This window comes from Pyrgilauda ruficollis, unplaced genomic scaffold (assembly GCF_017590135.1).
Source record: "Pyrgilauda ruficollis isolate IOZ18807 unplaced genomic scaffold, ASM1759013v1 scaffold366, whole genome shotgun sequence".
NCBI lineage: Eukaryota > Metazoa > Chordata > Aves > Passeriformes > Passeridae > Pyrgilauda > Pyrgilauda ruficollis.
Genome location: NW_024525112.1, coordinates 28,843 through 53,240, shown reverse-complemented (window position 1 = coordinate 53,240; position 24,398 = coordinate 28,843). Strand labels below are relative to the sequence as shown.

At 55.2% G+C, this 24,398-nt stretch overlaps 1 protein-coding gene across 3 annotated transcripts in view; it reads right to left on the bottom strand.

The window, feature by feature from the left end:
* Window positions 1-24,398, bottom strand: part of DTNB (dystrobrevin beta) — a 46,545-nt gene that overhangs the window by 14,065 nt on the left and 8,082 nt on the right. For 2 of the 3 annotated variants that reach the window (XM_041475840.1, XM_041475842.1), the window contains exons 2-8: window positions 19,964-20,031; window positions 18,773-18,853; window positions 15,919-16,132; window positions 10,913-10,998; window positions 6,859-7,013; window positions 4,371-4,476; window positions 74-240 (exon numbers count right to left, since the gene is read on the bottom strand). In XM_041475840.1, coding sequence (XP_041331774.1) covers window positions 74-240; window positions 4,371-4,476; window positions 6,859-7,013; window positions 10,913-10,998; window positions 15,919-16,132; window positions 18,773-18,853; window positions 19,964-20,030 — 876 coding nt within the window. In that variant the 5' untranslated portion in view covers window position 20,031. Of the gene's footprint in view, window positions 1-73; window positions 241-4,370; window positions 4,477-6,858; window positions 7,014-10,912; window positions 10,999-15,918; window positions 16,133-18,772; window positions 18,854-19,850; window positions 19,855-19,963; window positions 20,032-24,398 lie in introns of all 3 variants that reach the window. The other variant, XM_041475841.1, reaches the window with a different exon arrangement.

The window sequence follows — 24,398 nt, the reverse complement described above, 5'->3', positions numbered from 1 at the left end:
CCAGGAGAAGAACCCTTACCCAAGAGCAGCACCCTTACCCAGGAGAAGTGCCCTACCCATGAGAAGCCCTTACCCAGGAGGAGTGCTCCTTCATCTGGTGCTGGTTGCTGTGGGGGCCGCTGGCGTGGCCCCTCCAGAAGCAGTTCTGGCACAGCTGGTAGTTGTGGCACTGCTGGCACCGGTACCGGAAGCCCATCATGCTCTCACAGTGGCAGTACGAGCACTCCACGGGGTGGAAGACTGGCAGAAAAACAAAGGAAATGAATTTTTGGTAAACCTGGAACATCCCATTTCACTGGAGCTTGCAGACCCCCCCCAGCTCCTTCAGCACTTGGGGTCTGGGCAGGGTTTTGAGGGCAGAGCAGGGAATTTTGGTTCCATTAACCCCCAGATGAAGCTGATGGTGACACAGCAGTTCCAGCTGACAGGTTCTCCCAGTTTTCCTTCTGCAGAGGTCTCCCTCCTGAGCACACTCAGAGCTCCCCAGGGAAGTCCTGAGCTCAGGGGGGAGTCTGTCTGTCCACTGTGCCAGGGTGTCCCAGTGTCCAGCCTGGCCTTGGGCACTGCCAGGGATGCAGGGGCAGCCACAGCTGCTCTGGGCACCCTGTGCCAGGGCTGCCCACCCTCACAGGGAACAGTTCCTCATTCCCAAGATCAGATGTAAATCTGGAGCCTCACTGATTCTGAAATCAAAGGCTGTTTCCTACTGTGCCATATTCCAAATATACTAATTGCTAATTAACTTACAACAAAGCTGCAGCCACACCAGGAGGATTTGGCTGGATTGTGCCGAAGGAGATCCCTGGGGCCCAGAGTCACCTCTTCAAAAAGGACAATTCCTGGTCCAAACCCCCTTTGCCCCTTCCTCCTGCACCTCCACAGCTCCCAGTGAGGAATCCCCAGTGAGTGTGAGCATGCAGAGAACTCAGAGCAGTCTGAGCTGCAGAGCACCATCAGGGCTGGGCCAAAATAAACCAAAATAAATGTTTCTTTCCTGTCCTCCCATGGACAATCCTGCTCCACTGAAGCCTTGGGAAGAAACCAAAGAGGAATGTAAGCATGAGGGGAAGGAGATGAGACCTCCCCATGGCAAATGCATCCTGAAATGAGGGACAAAACAGAACCAGGGCCTGCCCACCCTGCCAGGGAACAATTCCCAATTCCCAATCTCCCATCCAGCCCTGCCCTCTGGCAGTGGGAGCCATTCCCTGGCTCCTGTCCCTGCAGGCCTTGTCCCCAGTCCCTCTGCAGCTCTCCTGGAGCCCCTCCAGGCCCTGCCAGGGGCTCTGAGCTCTCCCTGCATCCTTCTCTTCTCCAGGTGAACATTCCCATTCTCCCAGCCTGGCTCCATGAGAAGTCCTCCCCCACCTTGTCAGAGCTGTCCCTTCCCCTCCCTGGCTCCGTGCAGGCAGCAGAGATTGCTGCTGATAACAGGGCACAGGGGCAGCACAGAACCCAAACCCCGATTTCCTGATGAGGGGAGGAATAATAACCCAAACCCTGATTTCCTGATGAGGAGGGAAGGAATAATAACCCAAACCCTGATTTCCTGATGAGGAGGGAAGGAATAATAACCCAAACCCTGATTTCCTGATGAGGGAAGGAATAATAACCCAAACCCTGATTTCCTGATGAGGGAAGGAATAATAACCCAAACCCTGATTTCCTGATGAGGGAAGGAATAATAACCCAAACCCTGATTTCCTGATGAGGGAAGGAATAATAACCCAAACCCTGATTTCCTGATGAGGGAAGGAATAATAACCCAAACCCTGATTTCTGATGAGGGGAGGAATAATAACCCAAACCCTGATTTCCTGATGAGGGGAAGAATAACAAAGCTCTGATAACAGAGAGCACGAGGCACAGCAGGGACAGGGACAGGGACAGGGACAGGGACAGCACTCACTGCCCTGCACAGGGCATGGCCTCACAGTGATGGATAAGGACAAAATTGGAACAGCCAGTATCAGGGATTATTAAATCAAGGAGCAGCAAGATGGGAACAAAAGAGGTAGCAGCTGTTTTGGTTACCTGCAGGGTTTTTTTTTTGTCTTGTCTTGCTTTGGGTTTTTTGGTTGTTTAGTTGGGTTTTTGTTTGTGGTTTTTATTTTCTGGGTTTTTCTTTAATGGGTTTTGTTTGTTTAGGTTTTTGTGGGGTTGGTTTGTTTAGGATTTTGTTTGTGGGGTTTTTCTTGTGGTGTCATTTCTGTTTGTGTTCATTTTTCTGCAAGGGCCACAGTTTAGCTTTGGACAGGAAAGACCCCAGTGAAGGGGAGCAGCCCAGCTGGTCCCCTCCTGCTCCTGGATCAAACCAGGATCCCCTTTGCCCTGGAGTTCACCAACATTTTACCCAGATCCACCTCCTCACCTCCTGGGCATGATTTCCCACAGGACTTGACCCTGGGAAATTGCCATCATCAAAATTAACTTAAAAACCCCAGGATCTCTGAGACTGGGAAATCCCTCCCCGCCCATGGAGTGGCAGCTGTGCCCAATGCCCACCTTGTCCCCAGCCCAGGGCACTCAGTGCCACATCCAGGTGACACCTGCAGGGATGGGCACTCCAAACCTCCCTGGGCAGCCCCTGCCAAGGCCTGAGCACCCTTTCCATGGGGAAATTCCTCCTGGTGTCCACCCTGAGCCTGCCCTGGCCCAGCCTGAGGCCATTTCCCCTTGTCCTGTCCCTGTTCCCTGGGAGCACAGCCCGACCCCCCCTGGCTGTCCCCTCCTGTCAGGGAGTTGTGCAGAGCCACAAGGTCCCCCCTGAGCCTCCTTTTCTCCAGGCTGAGCCCCTTCCCAGCTCCCTCAGCCTCTCCTGGGGCTCCATTCCCTTCCCAGCTCCCTCAGCCTCTGGAACATTCCGAAATGTCATTTTTCTTCCGCTAACTAAAATCCCTGGGGTTTGCAGTGCTGCTGCTTTCACAGCCAGCCAGTCCCAGCTCTGACAGCTCTGGGATGCTCTGGGCCAGCACTGATGAAGGCACAAGGTGCTGGCCCAGAGCAAGGACAGAGCCCTCCCACCTGTGTGAATGTTGCACTCACCATTCTCAACGTGGGCCAGTCTGTGCATGAGGGGCAGCCACACAAGGCACTGGGGAGGAGGGTCAGCCATCAGCGTGTCCAGGAACATGTTCAGCATCACCTTCTTCTGCAGGGAGAACACAGGCAGCGCTGGAGGGCAGAGCCACACACGCATTTCCTACCACCAGGGCTTCTCCAGCCTGGCAACTTCTCCCTTTGTGCCTGCCAGGAATACTCCTGGACTGCCACAGTTGTGGGATCAGGGAATGCCTGGGGTGGGAAGGGATCTTAAAAATCACCCAGTGCCACCCCTGCCATGGCAGGGACACTGCCACTGCCCCTGCATCCCTGGCAGTGCCCAAGGCCAGGCTGGGCACTGGAGCACCCTGGGACAGTGGCAGTGTCCCTGCCATGGCAGGGGTGGCACTGGGTGGGATTTAAGCTCCCTCCCAACCCAAACCTCTCTGGGATTTCGAAAACATTTTTGATGAGAGGAGTTTACACTTTTTAAAGTCCCAATGCAGAACCTGGCCTTGGGCACTGCCAGGGATCCAGGGGCAGCCCCAGCTGTGCCAGGGCCTGCCCACCCTGCCAGGGAACAATTCCCAATTCCCAAGATCAGATGTAAATCTGGAGCCTCATTGATTCTGAAATCAAAGGCTGTTTCCTACTGTGCCATATTCCAAATATGCTAATTGCTAATTAACTTATATTTAGTCACTATAAATTTTACATCAAATGCTGCAGAAATGTTTCTGCTGGAGCATCATCATGCCCAGAGTCTAAACATTTAATTGAAGGCCTAAGATCAATCAAGTTCATGTTTACAGTTGATTTAAGGATTAGTTTTATTATTTACATTACCCCAAACGAGAAACAAATCATTGGAACAATTAAAATACAACTGCAATGGATTTTAAAATAAACTGGTGCACAGAAGGTGTTTCTTTTGAACAGACCCTGGAAGTGACTTGTTAAACTAATTGTCTTAACTCAGTGAAAAAACTCTGAAAAATCAAGGGGAAATAGTAAAAATGGCATGGTTTGTGTTTTGGGAAAGAAATGAGTCATCCCTGGTGTTCTGATGGGGAACAGGGGAGGCCCCTCGAGGAGGGGAATCAACTGAAATGACAGAAAATCCTTCAGTTGCTAATTATGGACTGTTTCAAAGTGCTTGGGCTGTACAGGGGACCCCAGTGACCCCCAGCCCCGATGCCCCGGGAATCCCAAATCCCGAATTCCAAATTGACAGCTCTGGGATGCTCTGGGCCAGCACTGATGAAGGCACAAGGTGCTGGCCCAGAGCAAGGACAGAGCCCTCCCACCTGTGTGAATGTTGCACTCACCATTCTCAACGTGGGCCAGTCTGTGCATGAGGGGCAGCCACACAAGGCACTGGGGAGGAGGGTCAGCCATCAGCGTGTCCAGGAACATGTTCAGCATCACCTTCTTCTGCAGGGAGAACACAGGCAGCGCTGGAGGGCAGAGCCACACACGCATTTCCTACCACCAGGGCTTCTCCAGCCTGGCAACTTCTCCCTTTGTGCCTGCCAGGAATACTCCTGGACTGCCACAGTGATGGAATCAGGGAATGCCTGGGGTGGGAAGGGATCTTAAAAATCACCCAGTGCCACCCCTGCCATGGCAGGGACACTGCCACTGCCCCTGCATCCCTGGCAGTGCCCAAGGCCAGGCTGGGCACTGGGACACCCTGGGCCAGTGCCGGGGCCCCTGCCATGGCAGGGGTGGCACTGGGTGGGATTTAAGCTCCCTCCCAACCCAAACCTCTCTGGGATTCTGAAAACATTTTTGATGAGAGGAGTTTACACTTTTTAAAGTCCCAATGCAGAACCTGGCCTTGGGCACTGCCAGGGATCCAGGGGCAGCCCCAGCTGTGCCAGGGCCTGCCCACCCTGCCAGGGAACAATTCCCAATTCCCAAGATCAGATGTAAATCTGGAGCCTCACTGATTCTGAAATCAAAGGCTGTTTCCTACTGTGCCATATTCCAAATATGCTAATTGCTAATTAACTTCTATTTAGTCACTATAAATTTTACATCAAATGCTGCAGAAATGTTTCTGCTGGAGCATCATCATGCCCAGAGTCTAAACATTTAATTGAAGGCCTAAGATCAATCAAGTTCATGTTTACAGTTGATTTAAGGATTAGTTTTATTATTTACATTACCCCAAACGAGAAACAAATCATTGGAACAATTAAAATACAACTGCAATGGATTTTAAAATAAACTGGTGCACAGAAGGTGTTTCTTTTGAACAGACCCTGGAAGTGACTTGTTAAACTAATTGTCTTAACTCAGTGAAAAAACTCTGAAAAATCAAGGGGAAATAGTAAAAATGGCATGGTTTGTGTTTTGGGATAGAAATGAGTCATCCCTGGTGTTGTGATGGGGAACAGGGGAGGCCCCTCGAGGAGGGGAATCAACTGAAATGACAGAAAATCCTTCAGTTGCTAATTTTGGACTGTTTCAAAGTGCTTGGGCTGTACAGGGGACCCCAGTGACCCCCAGCCCCGATGCCCCGGGAATCCCAAATCCCGAATTCCAAATCCCAAATCCCAGATCCCAAACCCCAGACCCTAGATCCTAGATCCCCAGTTCCCGATCCCTGATTGCAAATCCTGAATCCTAAACCCCAAATCCCTGATCTCTAATCCCAGATCCATAATCCCTGATCCCAGATTGCTGCTCTCCAATCCCCAATCCCAGATCTCCAATCCCAGATCCCCAATACCTGATCCCAGACCCCCGATCCCTGATTGCAAATCCTGAATCCTAAATCACAAATCCAGAATCCCCAGACCCCAAATCCCAAATCCCAGATCCTAAATCCCCAATCCCAGACCCCAATCCCTGATCCCAGACCCCAAATCCCTGATTCCAAATCCCAGACCCCAATCCCAGATCCCCGATCCCCATATCCCGGATCCCCAAGCCTCTGATCCCCAAATCCCACACCCCAAATCCCACACTCCCAATCCCAGACCCCCAATCCTGAATCCCTGATCCCCAGTCCCAGACCCCAAATCACAAATCCCAGACCTCAAATCCCTGACCCCAAATCCCCGATCCCAAATCCCAGACCCCAAATCCCTGACCCCAAATCCCCGATCCCAAATCCCCGACCCCAAATCCCCGACCCCAAATCCCAATCCCCAACCCCAGACCCCAAATCCCTGACCCCAAATCCCAGACCCCAAATCCCTGACCCCAAATCCCAGACCCCAAATCCCTGACCCCAAATCCCAGACCCCAAATCCCTGACCCCAAATCCCAGACCCCAAATCCCTGACCCCAAATCCCAGACCCCAAATCCCTGACCCCAAATCCCAGACCCCAAATCCCTGACCCCAAATCCCAGACCCCAAATCCCTGACCCCAAATCCCAGACCCCAAATCCCTGACCCCAAATCCCAGACCCCAAATCCCTGACCCCAAATCCCAGACCCCAAATCCCTGACCCCAAATCCCAGACCCCAAATCCCTGACCCCAAATCCCAGACCCCAAATCCCTGACCCCAAATCCCAGACCCCAAATCCCTGACCCCAAATCCCAGACCCCAAATCCCTGACCCCAAATCCCAGACCCCAAATCCCTGACCCCAAATCCCAGACCCCAAATCCCTGACCCCAAATCCCAGACCCCAAATCCCTGACCCCAAATCCCAGACCCCAAATCCCTGACCCCAAATCCCAGACCCCAAATCCCTGACCCCAAATCCCAATCCCCAACCCCAGACCCCAAATCCCCGACCCCAATTCCCCAAATCCCGACCCCAATCCCCAAATCCCAGTCGCAGTCCCGCCCCGTACCTGCTGGGGGAAGCAGGTGCGCACCGAGTGCTCCGTGTAGCCGAAGGAGGGCCCCTCGAACACGGCCGTGGGCAGCTTCAGCACCTCCCGCAGGAACTGCTCAAACTTGGGGAAAACCAGCAGCCCGTTGGAATCTGAGATCTGAGAGAAAATATCTGTAAGAAAATACAATAAACCCCCCCGTAAATATGGGATCACTGCGGGCACAGCCCCCTGCACCCCGAGGGGTGTCCCCGACTGCGCTGCGGCCAGCACGGGATTTATCCAGCTCAGGGCTCCCAATCCTTCTTCTTCCATCCCAGCCCAGCCTGGGATTTATCCAGCTCAGGGCTCCCAATCCTTCTTCTTCCATCCCATCCCAGCCTGGGATTTATCCAGCTCAGGGCTCCCAATCCCTTTCCCTCCATCCCATCCCAGCCCAGCCTGGGATTTATCCAGCTCAGGGCTCCCAATCCCTTTCCCTCCATCCCAGCCCAGCCCAGCCAGGGCAGGGGAAGCTCCTGGAGACAGGGAGAGCAGGAGAATTCCAGGGGAGCACAGCTGGAAGCTGACCCTACAGAAACCCCCGAGGAGGCTGCAGGGTGGAGCAGAGCTCTAACGCTGGCACAGCTGGCACAGCTCCAGGGAAATGCACACTGAGGGCACGGGGAGGGCAGGGCACAGCAGCCCAGGATCCCTGGGGCTGCCAAATCGTGGGATTTAAGGTCCCTTCCAGCCCAAACCATTCTGGGATTCTGAGACCATTTGTGATGAGAGGAGTTCACCCTTTTTAAGCAGCTCTGCGGGGACAAATGTGCTCCTGAGAGCAAAAAGGGGCTGAGCAGATGTGCCCTGATGTTTGTAAGGATGGAGAGAGAAGAGGGAGGTGCTGCAGGTGCCCCACTGCCTGTCCTGCTCCTCCCTGAGCCCTGGGGTCCCTGACCCCCTCCCCAGAGCTCCAGCCCCAGGGGCAGGATGCAGAGAGCACGAGAGCAGGACAAAATCCCAGCAAACAGAACTGTCCTGGGACCCAGAGTCTCCTTGGAGAGATCTCACACAGCCAGCTGAGGCACACCCAGAGTCAGGCATGCTCCACAGGGGGTTTCACCCATGGGAACACAACCTAGAATTCCCCAGGGTGTGACAGATCCCAGAGCTCCTCCGTGGCACCGAACCCTCCCTGCTGTTATTTCAGGCACCTGCAGTAATTAAACATCAAAAAGCTCATGCTGGCAGAAAACAACCTTCATTTCAGTGATCAAAACCAGCTTCAGAAAAAAAGACACTTTCAGAGAGGCACATTTCCAGTAAACTGGAGGAATTATCCCAATTTCCTGAAAGAATGAGCTCAGGAAGAAGCCTGCAATGCCTTAGTTAAGAGGGATGAAGATACCTGGAATCTGTATCACTGACTGAACAGAGCAGCTTGAACTGAAGGTCTCTTGAATAATGTTATAAAAGAAAACATATTAGGAGAAAAATTTTAAAAATATTTAAAATGCTGCATTTGTGTATTTTAGGAAAAAAAGCCAGCCAGAAAAATTAGACTTAACCTAGAAACTGAATGTGGAAGAAAAGTCAGGATGAAAATGCACACCAAATGAAAACAATGGGAACAACTGAAATTAGAGAGCCAAAATTCCAGAATCCTAGTCCATTCTGGAGCAGAATCCTCTGCACAGGAGCTGCAGGTCTGCAATGAACCTGGCAGGGTGGGAAGGGTAGGACACAGCAGGGCCACGACACAATTGCATTTAAAATGGGCTGAAACCTCCTGGGTGTGCTCAGGACATTCACCTGAGCTGAGCAGGCAGCAGCAGTGAAGTGATCCTGAAGAGAGAGAAATCCAAGCTATGGAAATCTGAAAATGAGAGAGAACAGCCCAGGCTGTGCCAAGGGGAAATTCAAAACCTGCCTTGCAGGTTAAAAAGTGGGTTTATTGTCAAGGTGGGAAACTTCCACACGGGGAATTGGCAGTGAAATTGGAAATGATAAAAAGCAGGATATAATAAATAAAAATGAATAAATAAAAAAGCATCATAACCTTTCAAAGGGCAGCTGGTGACAGGATGAGAGGGAGCAGCCTCAGGCTGGACATCAGGAGGAATTTTGCCTTGGAAAAGGTGCTCAGACCCTGGAGGCAGGGAGTGCCCATCCCTGGAGGTGCCCCAGGAAGGGCTGGAGGTGGCACTCAGGGCTCTGGGGACAAGGTGGGCACTGGGCACAGCTGGGACTGCATGGGCTGGGAGGGATTTCCATCCTCAGGGATCCTGGGATCCCTGCCTTGCACAGCCCCACAAGGAGAGCACGTCCCAGAAAATTCCAGAGCCAGGGAAGGGCCCCTCTGAAGCTCCCCCAGTCCCTCTGTGCCATTCCCAGGACACTGTCCTGTCCCCATCACTCACAGGGACCATGGGATGAGAACACACTAAACACAACTGGCAGGATCTGCAGGAGCCTGCTCAGGGAAGGGAGGCTGGGCTGGGATCTTCTGGACAAGGAGGTTTTGGGGGTGAAGTGGGTCAGTAATCAGGGAGAGATGTGGGAAAGGGATTTGTAAAGAACAAAACAAGGCCAGATATTTTGTAGAATTAGAACTGTGAAAGATACATTGCAGCAAGACAATGTGGAGAAAAAACAGAGGTGATTGGTGTTAGAAGTAATAGCAGCACTGTGTGGCTAAAGCTAATAAGCTAAAAAACATTTCTAAGGTATTGTAACAAAGAAATGGATTGGCTTCTGATGGAATGGCATTGAGGTTTACATCTCTTGTGTCTCACTATTCACCAAGACTGATAATAGAATGAAATCTTTTAAAACACCTCTCAGGTGCCCTGTCTCTGTAAAAGCTGAGAAAACCAACAGGAAGGAGAAGGGGAAAGCCAAGCAGCAGAATCACAATGCTCAGAAGAAATCCAGACCAAGAGTTAAACATGCCACTGCCAAACTGCTGCAAGGCTCAAGTGCTGTTTAAAGAAAAGAGTTCATAAAGCAAACAAAATCCAAAGAACCTACAGGCCATGATAACCAACATCCAACAGCAAGACTGCTTTTGCCATGTGGAGATTTCTAATTATAACCACACACAAAACAATTCCTTCCAAATCCAGTCAGAATCTTTCCCACCTTGTCCCTAGGGACCAGATTTGCCCAATCCCGTTTTTAAGACTTTTTAAGCATTTTTAGGCAGGCTGCTCCTCCCCAGAGCAGATGGCTGGGCAGGAGCATTCCCTCTGAGAGCCCTGGTGGATGTGCCTGCTCTGGAAGTGGCTCCAGGAGCAGCCAGGGGCTGAGGGGGTTTCACACCCACCACAGGGGAAGGAAGGAGCAGCTGTTTGCAGCTCCCCATCCTGCTCAGGGTTTTCCAGAACTCTTCCAGCAGCAGATTTGTGTCCAGCTGGAGGAATGCTGCTCTGTGTGCTCGTCCAGCAGGATGTGGGGTTTGGGGTGTGGGTCAGTTCCATCACCCCAGAGCTGCTCAGAGCCCCGGGGGCAGCAGGGCTCAGGGCAAGGGACAGGGCTGGCAGCAGCCTGGGCAGTGGCAAGTGTCCCAGGTCCCTTCCAACCCAAACCATCCTGGGATTCTACCCCAGCAGCTGGAATTACAGAGTGAGAAGGTGCAGAGAGCCTCAGGGGAAGCAGGAGAGTCACAGGAGCCTCCAACAGCCTCAGAGCAGGGAAATGGTGACAACTGGGACATTCCCATTGGAAAAGCAGCCCTCAGGTTCTCCATTTAAAGTGCCCAAGAGCTTAAACTGAAGGAATGGGCTTGGGAAGGCTCCTCAGTCCTGGGATAACCAGGAGCTGGACCATGGAACAAACATCCCTGGAGGTGTCCCAGGAGGTCTGGATGTGGCACCCAGTGCTCTGGGGACAAGGTGGGGACTGGGCACAGCCTGGACTCGGTGGGCTGGGAGGGATTGTGCCAGCTGAATGACTCTGGAATTCTGCACAGCACAGCTCCAGCTCAGCAGAAAGACCACAAAATCAGCAAAATAAAACCCTTCAGAACTGAAAACGAGAAACAGAGGAAAGGAAAGAGTCCATAAAGGCCGGGACTCCTCGGGGTACTCACATCTGAGCTTGTCCAGGATCTTCCCCCCACACATGGTGGCCAGCATGGCTTTCACTGAGAACACTGTCAGCTTCCCATGGCCCTCACTGCAGGGAAAGGCACCTGTGAGAGCTGCACAGGCATGGAGCAGCACCCCCAGAGCCCCAGAAACCATGGGAATAACACCCAGAGCCCCAGAAACCACGGGAACAACACCCAGAGCCCCAGAAACCACGGGAACAACAACAGCCAGAGCCCCAGAAACCATGGGAACAACAACAGCCACCCCAGAAACCACGGGAATAACAACACCCAGAGCCCCAGAAACCATGGGAATAACAACAGCCAGAGCCCCAGAAACCATGGGAACAACCCCCCAGAGCCCCAGAAACCATGGGAACAACAACAGCCAGAGCCCCAGAAACCATGGGAACAACCACCCAGAGCCCCAGAAACCATGGGAACAACCACCCAGAGCCCCAGAAACCACGGGAACAACCCCCAGAGCCCCAGAAACCACGGGAACAACCACCCAGAGCCCCAGAAACCACGGGAATAACAACAGCCAGAGCCCCAGAAACCACGGGAATAACAACAGCCAGAGCCCCAGAAACCACGGGAATAACAACAGCCAGAGCCCCAGAAACCACGGGAATAACAACAGCCAGAGCCCCAGAAACCACGGGAATAACAACAGCCAGAGCCCCAGAAACCACGGGAACAACAACACCCAGAGCCCCAGAAACCATGGGAACAACCACCCAGAGCCCCAGAAACCATGGGAATAACAACAGCCAGCCCCCAAGAAACGATGGGCCACCCAGAGCCCCAGAAACCATGGGAACAACAACACCCAGAGCCCAGAAACCATGGGAACAACAACAGCCAGAGCCCCAGAAACCACGGGAATAACAACAGCCACCCCAGAAACCATGGGAATAACAACAGCCACCCCAGAAACCATGGGAATAACAACACCCAGAGCCCCAGAAACCATGGGAACAACAGCAGCCACCACCTCCAGTAACTCCCAGCATTTCAAGGAGCTGTAACTAAACGTGCTGGCCAGGGAATTTGGACTGGCATGTTAAATGCAGAGATGGGGAAAGCCCAGGATGAGCGTGGGGAGAGCTGGAAAAGCAGGAATCCCCTGAAGGGGGGAGAGAGAGAGAGCTGAGAGGGGCTTTGGACAAGGGTCTGGAGGAGCAGGACCCAGAATGGTTTGGGTGGGAAGGGACCTAAAAGCTCATCCAGTGCCACCTCCAGCACATTCAAGCATCTCAACATCCTTCCTAAACTGAGGGGCCAGAACTGGACGCAGTTTTAAGTCAGGCCAGGCCTGTGAGGCTCCTTCCTCACCCTCCCCATGCTCCCAAGCCTGGCTCTGCAGCAGGTCCCACAGCAGGGATGTCCACTGGATCTGCCACTGATGCCAACCCCAGCTCCTCACCCAGCCCAGGCAACTGCCCCTGCCCTGCTGGCCCTGCCAGGGCCCACTGCAGCACCCCAGCTGTGCCACAGCTGCATTCCAGCTGTGCCAGAACCCAAATTCCTCCTCAGGGCACCCAGCCAGGCAGAATCCCCAGGAAGGGCACCCTAGGCATTGCCCAGAGCAGCTGGGGCTGCCCCTGGATCCCTGGCAGTGCCCAAGGCCAGGCTGGATGGGGCTGGGAGCACCTGGGACAGTGGCAGTGTCCCTGCCATGGCAGGGGTGGCACTGGATGACTGGTACAGTCCCTTCCCACCCAAACCACTCCAGGACTCTGGGACTGTACCTGCCAAGGGGAATGTTAAAGGTTCTGATGGTGCCACCAGCACCCTCTGTGAGGACTCTGTGACTCTGAGCACTCCAGCAGGGATGGGCATTTTTATACAATCCCTGCCTGCCGTGCTGCTGAGCTCCTGGAGAGGGAGCCTCAGCCCTGCCCTGCCTCAGCCCTGCCTCATCCCTGCTCTGCCTGAGCCCTGCCCTGCTCTGCCTCATCCCTGCTCTGCTCTGCCTCATCCCTGCCCTGCTTCATCCCAGCTCTGCTCTGCCTGAGCCCTGCTCTGCTCTGCCTCATCCCTGCCCTGCTTCATCCCTGCCCTGCTCTGCCTCAGCCCTGCTCTGCCTGGGCCCTGCCCTGCTCTGCCTGAGCCCTGCTCTGCCTGGGCCCTGCCCTGCTCTGCCTCAGCCCTGCTCTGCCTGGGCCCTGCCCTGCTCTGCCTGAGCCCTGCCCAGGCACAGTGAGGCACAGAGCAGCTCCTGTCCCACCCTGGGATCCAGCTGCTGCTGCTCCATGCGAGGATCCAGCTGCTGTCCCACACTGGGATCCAGCTGCTGCTGCCCCACACTGGGATCCAGCTGTTTTCCCACCCTGGGATCCAGCTGTTTTTCCACACTGGGATCCAGCTGTTTTCCCACACTGGGATCCAGCTCCTGCCCACCCTGGGATCCAGCTGTTTTCCCTCCCACACTGGGGGATCAGCCCAGGGCAAAGCTCTCCTGGAAATTCCCTCCTCCCTAAGTCACAGCCTCAGCCCCCTCCCTTCCACTCTTTAGCAGACATGTATTTTACATCAAAGTTCAGCTTGGGATTAGTTCCCAGAAAAAGCAGTGCCCAAAGCCATCAGTGCCCCCTCCCAGGACACAGCCTGTGCTTGGAAAGATCTCTCCTGGTGCCCCCAGACACTTGGCCTGCCCCCTGACACTGTTTATAATCACCCAAACCCCAAACTCTTTCCTGGAGCAGCTTCTGAGGAGCTTGCCCAAGCCCCTGTGCCATTGCACCTGAATTCCATCAGGAGGAAAAAGGGCAAAACCTTCTGTATGATTTTGAATCCCCTGTAAGAGGAGATTTAAAGCCAGGAATGGTCACAGGACTGGAAGCAGAACTGGGGACTGGGTGCACAGAATCACAGACTCATGAGGTTGCAAGAGACCTCTAAAACCATCGAGTCCAACCTGTGCCCCAACACCTGAACTCAGAATCTGGACTGTAGCACCAAGTGCCAGGTCCAGCCTTTTTTAAACACACCCAGAGATGCTGATTCCACCACCTCCCTGGGAAGAGCATTCCAGTGCTTTATTATTCTTTCAGTGGATTCTTTTTTCCTAATATCCAACCTACCCCTTCCCTGACATAGCTGAGACTGTGTCGCTGCTGTCCCACCCTGGGATCCAGCTGTTTTCCCACCCTGGGATCCAGCTGCTGCTGCTGGGGGTCCAGACAAGGCAGAGCTCTCAGGGCTGGGCGAAAGAGGAGAACAAAACCCCACCTCTAAACAAAGCCTCCATCCTCTGAGGCAGCTCCTCCAAACGTGACCACTCCTGGGTTTAAATCCTGGGTTTAAATTCAGTGTGAGCTGTCTGAGAGTAACCAGACCTTCAGCCAAGCCTTACAACTTGTCCTAACTAACTTCAAAGCAGGACTGAACAGCAACTCTGCTGCTCTGAGCTTCGTGCTGGTTTTATTTGTCCTCAGTGAGGCAGGGACTGTGCTCAGGCCTGGACTCTCTCAGGGACACACCCAGCTTCTGTCTGGTGGCAGTAAGAAGTTGTCCCACCAGGAATTTTGGCACACTCAGTGCTGGGCACTGCCCTGGGTAAATCCCCTCTGTGGGGCAGAAGCAGAAGCCAGATCCCACTGGAAAAAAAAGCTGATTTGGAGAAAGGCAAGACCAAAAGTAAGAAATGCCTAGCACAGCAAAGGAGCTGCAGCTGCTGCTCAGAGAACACAGAGGGGCTCAGCAACTCAGGCCCAGCAGAGCAAACCCTGCAGGGAGAGGAAGTGAGAGAAACACAAAACTGGGCACGAGGAGATGCCAGGACAGAACCCTGGGCAAGAAATGAGAATCAGATTTATGGGGTCACAGCCCGCTGGAGGGGGCTGCAAACTGACAAGGCTGAGTTAAAAAAGGGTCTTTTGGGCAAGATTCAACAAAACACATTCACTTCCCAAGGGCTGCTAAGCCCCAGCAGAGTGTGAGCCCAGGCCCAGCTCAGCTCAGGGCTCTCCCAGCAGTGCCCAGCTCAGCTCAGGGCTCTCCCAGCAGTGCCCAGCTCAGCTCAGAGCTCTCCCAGCAGTGCCCAGCTCAGCTCAGGGCTCTCCCAGCAGTGCCCAGCTCAGCTCAGAGCTCCCAGCAGTGCCCAGCTCAGCTCAGGGCTCTCCCAGCAGTGCCCAGCTCAGCTCAGGGCTCTCCCAGCAGTGCCCAGCTCAGCTCAGGGCTCTCCCAGCAGTGCCCAGCTCAGCTCAGGGCTCTCCCAGCAGTGCCCAGCTCAGCTCAGGGCTCTCCCAGCAGTGCCCAGCTCAGCTCAGGGCTCTCCCAGCAGTGCCCAGCTCAGCTCAGGGCTCTCCCAGCAGTGCCCAGCTCAGCTCAGGGCTCTCCCAGCAGTGCCCAGCTCAGCTCAGGGCTCTCCCAGCAGTGCCCAGCTCAGCTCAGGGCTCTCCCAGCAGTGCCCAGCTCAGCTCAGGGCTCTCCCAGCAGTGCCCAGCTCAGCTCAGGGCTCTCCCAGCAGTGCCCAGCTCAGCTCAGGGCTCTCCCAGCAGTGCCCAGCTCAGCTCAGGGCTCTCCCAGCAGTGCCCAGCTCAGCTCAGGGCTCTCCCAGCAGTGCCCAGCTCAGCTCAGGGCTCTCCCAGCAGTGCCCAGCTCAGCTCAGGGCTCTCCCAGCAGTGCCCAGCTCAGCTCAGGGCTCTCCCAGCAGTGCCCAGCTCAGCTCAGGGCTCTCCCAGCAGTGCCCAGCTCAGCTCAGGGCTCTCCCAGCAGTGCCCAGCTCAGCTCAGGGCTCTCCCAGCAGTGCCCAGCTCAGCTCAGGGCTCTCCCAGCAGTGCCCAGCTCAGCTCAGGGCTCTCCCAGCAGTGCCCAGCTCAGCTCAGGGCTCTCCCAGCAGTGCCCAGCTCAGCTCAGAGCTCTCCCAGCAGTGCCCAGCTCAGCTCAGAGCTCCTAGCAGTGCCCAGCTCAGCTCAGGGCTCTCCCAGCAGTGCCCACCCCTCAGGGGCACCCCTGGCACCCTGCTGCTGCTGGGGCAGGCAGCAGGCAGCACTGGCCTGTCATAGGCTGCTAGGATGAAGTTGAGCAGCAGGCTGATGGACTGCTCCACGCTGATCTGGTGGGTGGAGGGCAGGCGCTTGTTCAGCTGGTAGTAGATGGAGGAGATGATGGTTTCCAGGCGGGACACGTTGATCTCCGTGCTGTGCTCCAAGGTGTTAAGGCCGTTGTCTCGGAAGGCTTCGATCATGTTCCAGATATCAACGAGGTGAACTGAAAAACAAAGGGAAAACCATTCACTTCTGCCCTGCCGGGCATGCACGCCCACTGATGGCACTGCCTGGGGACAGGAGCAGCACGAAGTGACAGACTGAGCTCTTCGGGGGACACAGCAGGGCCCGGGTGTGGCTTTTACTGCTCCCTTCAGCAGCTGGGTCTGTCACAAACTGCTCCTGCAGGAGCTCAGCCCTTCCCCTGAGCCACAGCTCCTCCCTGGCAGGGTGGGCAGTCGTGGAGTCAGGGAATGCCTGGGGTGGGAAGGGACCTTAAAAATCACCCAGTGGCACCCCTGCCATGGCAGGGACACTTCCCACTGCCCCTGGATCCCTGGCAGTGCCCAAGGCCAGGCTGGACATTGGGACACCCTGGGAGGTGTCCCTGCCATGGCAGGGGTGGCACTGGGTGGGCTTTAAGGGCCCTCCCCAAACCCAAACCACTCTGGGACGTGATGATGCTCTAAATCCACTCCAAACTGTTCACTCCAAACTGAGTGATTTTAAACACCCTCACGCTGACTCGGAGTTGATGTTCCAGTTCAACTCTGACAGTTTCCAGCTGATCCAGCTCCCAAACCCAGAGCATGTTTTATAAACACAGGTCTGGGGCTGCAAAGCACTCCCCCAAATTTCCCTGCTGCCTCCAAGGAGTGACAACAACGTGCAGAAAACCTTTTCCAAACCACAGTGAGCGATCTGCAGAACTACATGAAACAATATTGGGAAATGTTTCCAAGCTTTTAAGGTTTGCAGCAGAGTGGAGAAGACATCTAAGGATCAGCAGCCACCAAGGGAACAGGGATGAGGAGCAGCCAGAGCAGGGACACAGTGACAGTGTGAGCTCCTCACAGTGACCTAGTTTTGTATTTCTCACACAAAAACCCCTCAAGGACTGGGCTGTGCCACCCCCTGGAGCAGCCTGTGACCAGAGAGAGCCCAGAGCTGCAGCCCCATGCCCAGCCCAGGGGTGCCAAAGGGCTCCTGTGGGGCACCAGTGCCCTGTGCAGAGCTCTCAGCTGGCATTCCTTTGTGCCCCGTGCAGAGCTCTCATTCCTTTGTGCCCCGTGCAGCTGGCATTCCTTTGTGGCATTCCTTTGTGCCCCGTGCTGGAAAGCAGAGTTTTAACCCTAAACCTGCAACCACAGGCAGGAACTAACGCCATGTGCAGGGCTGTGGGGTAAGGCCAGCACAGCCCAGGGACACAGCAGGGACACAGCAGGGACACGCGTCCTGCTGGCCTCCTCAGCCCTCCTCCTGGCCTCCTCTTCCTCCTCAGCCCTTCTCCTGGCCTCCTCTGCCTCCTCAGCCCTCCTGCTGGCCCCCTCCTCTTCCTCCTCAGCCCTTCTCCTGGCCTCCTCTTCCTCCTCAGCCCTCCTCCTGGCCTCCTCTTCCTCCTCAGCCCTCCTCCTGGCCTCCTCTTCCTCCTCAGCCCTCCTCCTGGCCTCCTCTTCCTCCTCAGCCCTCCTCCTGGCCTCCTCTTCCTCCTCAGCCCTCCTCCTGGCCTCCTCTTCCTCCTCAGCCCTCCTCCTGGCCTCCTCTTCCTCCTCAGCCCTCCTCCTGGCCTCCTCTTCCTCCTCAGCCCTCCTCCTGGCCTCCTCTTCCTCCTCAGCCCTCCTCCTGGCCTCCTCTTCCTCCTCAGCCCTCCTCCTGGCCTCCTCTTCCTCCTCAGCCCTCCTCCTGGCCTCCTCTTCCTCCTCAGCCCTCCTCCTGGCCTCCTCTTCCTCCTCAGCCCTCCTCCTGGCCTCCTCTTCCTCCTCAGCCCTCCTCCTGGCCTCCTCTTCCTCCTCAGCCCTCCTCCTGGCCTCCTCTTCCTCCTCAGCCCTCCTCCTGGCCTCCTCTTCCTCCTCAGCCCTCCTCCTGGCCTCCTCTTCCTCCTCAGCCCTCCTCCTGGCCTCCTCTTCCTCCTCAGCCCTCCTCCTGGCCTCCTCTTCCTCCTCAGCCCTTCTCCTGGCCTCCTCTTCCTCCTCAGCCCTTCTCCTGACCCCCTCCTCCTCCTCCTGCCCCCTCAGCCCTCCTGCTGGCCTCCTCCTCCTCAGCCCCCAGCAGTTCCTGTGCCCTGGGATTAGGGATCTCCTCCCACACATTATCCTGCTTGGCTCTTTGCTGTGTCCAGCTCAGCAGGGGCAGGGCACAAAGTGCATCCTGCTCACCTGGGATCCACCTAGGATCCACCTGGGATCCACCTGGGATCCACCTGGGATCCACCTGGGAGCTGTCCAAGGTCAGAGCCCACGGCAGACAAGGGGAGAACCTTCACTGCCCAGAGCTCTCCACGGTCACTGATGTCACACGTGTCCCCGCAGGGACAGCTGCAGGCAGGGACTGTCCCTGTGCTCACTGGGGCTGCTCTGGGGCTCACCGTGAGGAAAACAGCCCCTCACAGAGCTTGAGACCATCTACACCCAGCTCTGAGGGCAAAGACACACCAGAGCTCCCTCAGACTTCACATCCCCTGAACACTAAAGAACGAACATGAAGATATTACAGAGCGTGGGCAAGGCTCGCTGCCTCCCTAATTCCACATTCATTGTGTTAGATCTCTGTTAAACAGGGCTGAGCAGCGCTCCCCCTGCACCCCAGGGGGGCAGTTCTGCAGCAGCCATGCAGCAGGGGGGAGGATGAGGCCGGCAGCACTCACGGTTGCACCTCTTCTGCACGAAGCGCAGCTTGCAGGCGGTTCTGTACGTGGACAGGCGGATCACGTCGAAGTTCTGGGCTCCTGCAACAAACCAGAGCTGTGGGGCTGTGCTTCCCCTGAGCACCTCTGCCCTGCTGCTGTGGGGCTGTGCTTCCCTCTGCACTGCTGCTGTGGGGCTGTGCTTCCCCTGCACTGCTGCTGTGGGGCTGTGCTTCCCCTGAGCACCTCTCTCTGCCCTGCTGCTCTGGGGCTGTGCTTCCCTTTGAGCACCTCTGCACTGCTGCTGTGGGGCTGTGCTTCCTCTGCCCTGCTGCTCTGGGGCTGTGCTTCCCTTTGAACACCTCTGCACTGCTGCTCTGGGGCTGTGCTTCCCCCTGCACACCTCTGCACTGCAGCACCTGGGAAAAGACTCCAGTGTCTCCTCACACACATCCCAGCCATGGCACATGGGATGGGATGGGATGGGATGGGATGGGATATGATGGGATCAGGTGCTGCAGGGCAGGACCCAGACACTCCATGATTCCCTAACAATGCTACTCTGGAAACAAAGCAGTATAAACATGTAGTTTGAAGTCAGAGCTCCCTCAGTGTGCAGCTGGAATTCAGGACATGCTGGCCCAGTTCAGGAATTCCCTTCAGCCCTGACTCCTGCAGGACAGCAGGACAATGTGATGTGATGCAAACACCAACTCTTAACTCATCTTTTCCAGAGGAGGATCCTGCACAAATCAGCCCCCAAACCATGTCTCAATTCACACCAGCATTGCAGGGCCATTTTTTATCTCTTTTTAAGGCCAAAGCTGATCTGTCTGCTGCCACTATTCATTGAAATAGCTCTCCACAATCCTTAGGCACAGATGAGAGATGTGAGCACTCCCTAAGGAAGGAGCTTCCCAAAACCTAGGGATAAATGACCTTCCCAGGCAGCTGTGACTCCCCTTGGGCACTCTCCTCCTGAGCAGCCCCCAGGAGCACCTGATGGCTCTCCCTGCATGGGGTTTGGGGACAGGATGGGGCTGATGGGAAGCTCTCAGTGAAGAATCAACAACATCATGTCTTCACATTTCCTACTTACTCATCTCCATGAACAGCTGCTTGGGGACAGGATGGGGCTGATCTGCTGCAGCTGTCCCAGGGAAGCTCTCAGTGAAGAATCAACAACATCATGTCTTCACATTTCCTACTTACTCATCTCCATGAACAGCTGCCTCTTCTCTGCCATGGTCCTCCTCCTCTTCCCACTCTCCTCAATCATCCTGGAGACAAAAATGGCAAACACTGTTTGTGTCACAATTGTGGTACAAGAGCAGCTCGCTGTGAGCAGCAGGATTCTGTCCCTCAGTGGGAACAGTCTGATTCTGGCTGGGGATTCCAGGACACAGACAGACACCTCTCATCCTTATCCCATTCCACCTTCCAAGGCAGGGCACAGCACAGGAAACATTCATTCAACATTTCAATGGCTCTAGTTTGAAAAGCCCAGAGCTGCATTGATACATGCAGAAATATCCCATAAAGAATTCCTCTGAGTTCTGAGCCAAAAAATGGAGAGATGCTGCAGTTGGAGACTCTGGGGGACAAGCTCAGCCCACTCCCTTGCCTGGCTGGCAGAGGTTAGGGGCCCCTCTTCCCTGCAGGATCACAGGATCCTTCAGCTTGGAAAAGGATTTGTGGGGATGTTGGGTTTGGGGGAATGCTGGCTTTAAACAAAACTTGTTAAAATTCATTTAACTTTGAGCCCTGACACCTGAGGTCACGTGGGATTTGTCAGGGAAATAGGGAACTTCAAACTAATTAAGCTGGAAATAAAAACAGCTTAGTGCAGAGGAAAACATGAAAAGAGTGACAGGAGCAGGGAGCAGCTTGTACCCAAGGTAAGGGGACACAGGGACAGTTCAGCAGCTCTCAGGGCTTATTTCACTATACAGTCCTAAAAGATGCCAAATTTCAGTCCACTGCAGCAAAAAAAGGAAAGTTAATTCAGCATCAGTGTAAAATCTAATTTATAATTCAACCAGTTATTACATTATTCTTTGGTTACCAAATTCACCAACTTAAAAACCATTAAATATAGGTTTTATGCGTCTAACCCCCCAAAAAATCCCAAACAAATCTCCTACAGTTCTAAGCAGACTACAGGAGGCAGCTGGCTCAGCCCAGCCTGCAGCAGCCTCAGGTGGCACCAGGTGCCTTGGCACTGGCACACCTCCCTGAGCAGCAGTCCCTGGGCACAGCCTGGCACTTCCTGAGGTTCCTGCTGGAACCCCACAGCTCAGACCCCCTCAGCCTTCTTCCTTCCCAGGAAGGAGAACAATGGGCTCTGACCTGAAAATACACTGTATTTCCATGGTTTAGAAAGCCAAGAAAGCCACAGATCCAGAACCAATGTGCTGCTGTGTCTTTGCTGTATTTTTTTTACAGGAAAAAGCCTCAATGGCATTTTTAATGACTTGTAGAAGTTGGGGGTTTTGGGCACACGAGCTACCAATCCCATCTCATTCTCCACCAAGCACCTGACAGGGCCATGGCTCCCACCTCTTTCCCCAGGGATTCCTCATCCATGGAATCCTGGAATGGTTTGGGTGGGAAGGGACCTCAGAGCCCATCCAGTGCCAGCCCTGCCATGTCCCAGGGTGTGCCCAGCCCTGCCCAGCCTGGCCCTGGGCACTGCCAGGGGTGCAGGGGCAGCCCCAGCTCAGCCTGGCACAGAGGGCACCAGGATGGGAGCTGCAGGGGCCATTCCCTGTGCCTGGACACAGCACCCAACACTGCCACACACAATGCCCGGATGAAGGGGTCAGGGTGACAGAGACAGACACAACTGCATTCCAGGGGAGCTGAGTGCCACCTCTGTGCCCTCCGCAAGGAAAAGGAGGCACTGAGCTCGTGCAAGCTGGCCCTGAAATGAGACCTGAATGAGATCTGCTCTCTCCAAGTGAGACCGGAATGAGGGATCTGCTCTGTCCAAGTGAGACCTCAAGGAGGGATCTGCTCTGTCCAAGTGAGCCCTGAATGAGATCTGCTCTCTCCAAGTGAGACCTGAATGAGATCTGCTCTCTCCAAGTGAGATCTGAATGAGATCTGCTCTGTCCAAGTGAGACCTGAAGGAGGGGTCTGCTCTCTCCATGGTCCCAGAACCCTTCAGTAGGAAAATCCCTCCCAGTCCATCCAGTCCCCACCTTGTCCCCTGAGTGCCACATCCAGGTGACACCTGCAGGGATGGGCACTCCAAACCTCCCTGGTCAGCCCCTGCCAAGGCCTGAGCACCCTTTCCATGGGGAAATTCCTCCTGGTGTCCACCCTGAGCCTGCCCTGGCCCAGCCTGAGGCCATTTCCCCTTGTCCTGTCCCTGTTCCCTGGCCTTCCCAGCTCCCTCAGCCTCTCCTGGGGCTCCATTCCCTTCCCAGCTCCCTCAGCCTCTCCTGGGGCTCCATTCCCTTCCCAGCTCCCTCAGCCTCTCCTGGGGCTCCATTCCCTTCCCAGCTCCCTCAGCCTCTCCTGGGGCTCCATTTCCTCCCCAGCTCCTCCTCCCAGGACTCCCATGCAGCCTCAGCCTCTCCTCCAGGCTCCTGCCTGCCTCAAAAGCAGAAGAAGGTTTGTGCTTTTCCCTGGGGGAGCAGCTCAGCCCTGGAGCTGCTCACCAAACCCACCCAAGGCTCTTTGCACTCACGAGCTGACCCTGCTGCTTCTGACAGGGGGAAATACCTCGGGGAGGCTCTGTCTGGGCAGGGCACACGTTCTGAGCAGAGTGGGGAGAGAATCCAGGAAGGCAAACACAGAATTGTTCAGGTTGGAGAGGCTCTCAGAGCCCATGGAGCCCAGCCAGCCCCAGCTCTGCCCAGGCCACCACTGACCCCTGTCCCCAGGTGCCACAGCCACAGGGCTTTGAAACCCTCCAGGGATGGGGAGCCCACCCCAGCCTGGGCAGCTGTGCCAGGCATGGACAGCCCTTTCCAGGTGGGAATTGTTCCCAATATCCACCCTGTGCCAGGCATGGACAGCCCTTTCCAGGTGGGAATTGTTCCCAATATCCACCCTGTGCCAGGCCCAGCCTGAGGCCATTTCCCCTTGTCCTGTCCCTGTTCCCTGGGAGCAGAGCCCGACCCCCCCTGGCTGTCCCCTCCTGTCAGGGAGTTGTGCAGAGCCACAAGGTCCCCCCTGAGCCTCCTTTTCTCCAGGCTGAGCCCCTTCCCAGCTCCCTCAGCCTCTCCTGGGGCTCCATTCCCTTCCCAGCTCCTCCTCCCAGGACTCCCATGCAGCCTCAGCCTCTCCTCCAGGCTCCTGCCTGCCTCAAAAGCAGAAGAAGGTTTGTGCTTTTCCCTGGGGGAGCAGCTCAGCCCTGGAGCTGCTCACCAAACCCACCCAAGGCTCTTTGCACTCACGAGCTGACCCTGCTGCTTCTGACAGGGGGAAATACCTCGGGGAGGCTCTGTCTGGGCAGGGCACACGTTCTGAGCAGAGTGGGGAGAGAATCCAGGAAGGCAAACACAGAATTGTTCAGGTTGGAGAGGCTCTCAGAGCCCATGGAGCACAACCACCCCCAGCACTGCCCAGGCCACACTGTCCCCTGTCCCCAAGTGCCACAGCCACAGGGCTTTGAAACCCTCCAGGGATGGGGAGCCCACCCCAGCCTGGGCAGCTTGTGCAGGCATGGACAGCCCTTTCCAGGTGGGAATTGTTCCCAATATCCACCCTGTGCCAGGCATGGACAGCCCTTTCCAGGTGGGAATTGTTCCCAATATCCACCCTGTGCCAGGCATGGACAGCCCTTTCCAGGTGGGAATTGTTCCCAATATCCACCCTGAGCCTGGCCCAGCCTGAGGCCATTTCCCCCTGTCCTGTCCCTGTTCCCTGGAGCAGAGCCCAACTCCCACATTACTGCCAGGGATTTGGGAAAGTGCTGGAAAGGAGGTTCTGTGAGAATAATTGACAAACCTGTTTTTAATCCCTGAACCATCAGACACAGAAGGATCCCTCGGTGATGAGGCTGGGAAGAAGGAAGATGGGGAGTCTTTCTCTAGTTCAAAACAGGAATGAACCAAACCCACAAGAACTGCAACTATGTTTGGGATGCAAATTACAGTGCTCTGCTCCCAAAACAGGGAAGGGTAAAAAGCAGCTTGGCCTGAGCTGGTTTGGTTTGTTAGGCTGGGCTCTTTGAAGGGGTGGGGAGGCTGGCTTTGGGTTTCGGTGGGGATTTTTTGCGTGGGTTTTGTTTGTTTGTTTCCTGGTTCCTTGCTTTTTAAAAAATTGCAGCAAAATCCATGAGCAAAGTGCCAGGAAACACAACACGAGCTGGAATGATGTGGCAGCCAGGAATTGCTGAGGTGGCTGCTCCCATTCCATGGGCACATGGAGGGGAAACCACTCCAGTACAGAATCCCAGGATGGGTGGGAAGGGACCTGAGAGCCCAGCCAGTGCCACCCCTGCCATGGCAGGGACACTGCCACTGTCCCAGGATGTCCCAATGTCCAGCCTTGGCACTGCCAGGGACAGGAAGTGCAGTTATTTGGAAATCCTTATTGAAAAGCAACGTTCAACTAAAAGCAGAAGATGATGCAGTACCTTAGAAACCTGCAGCTGATTGTGTCTGATGTAAACTTCCAAAATGTCATCATTTCC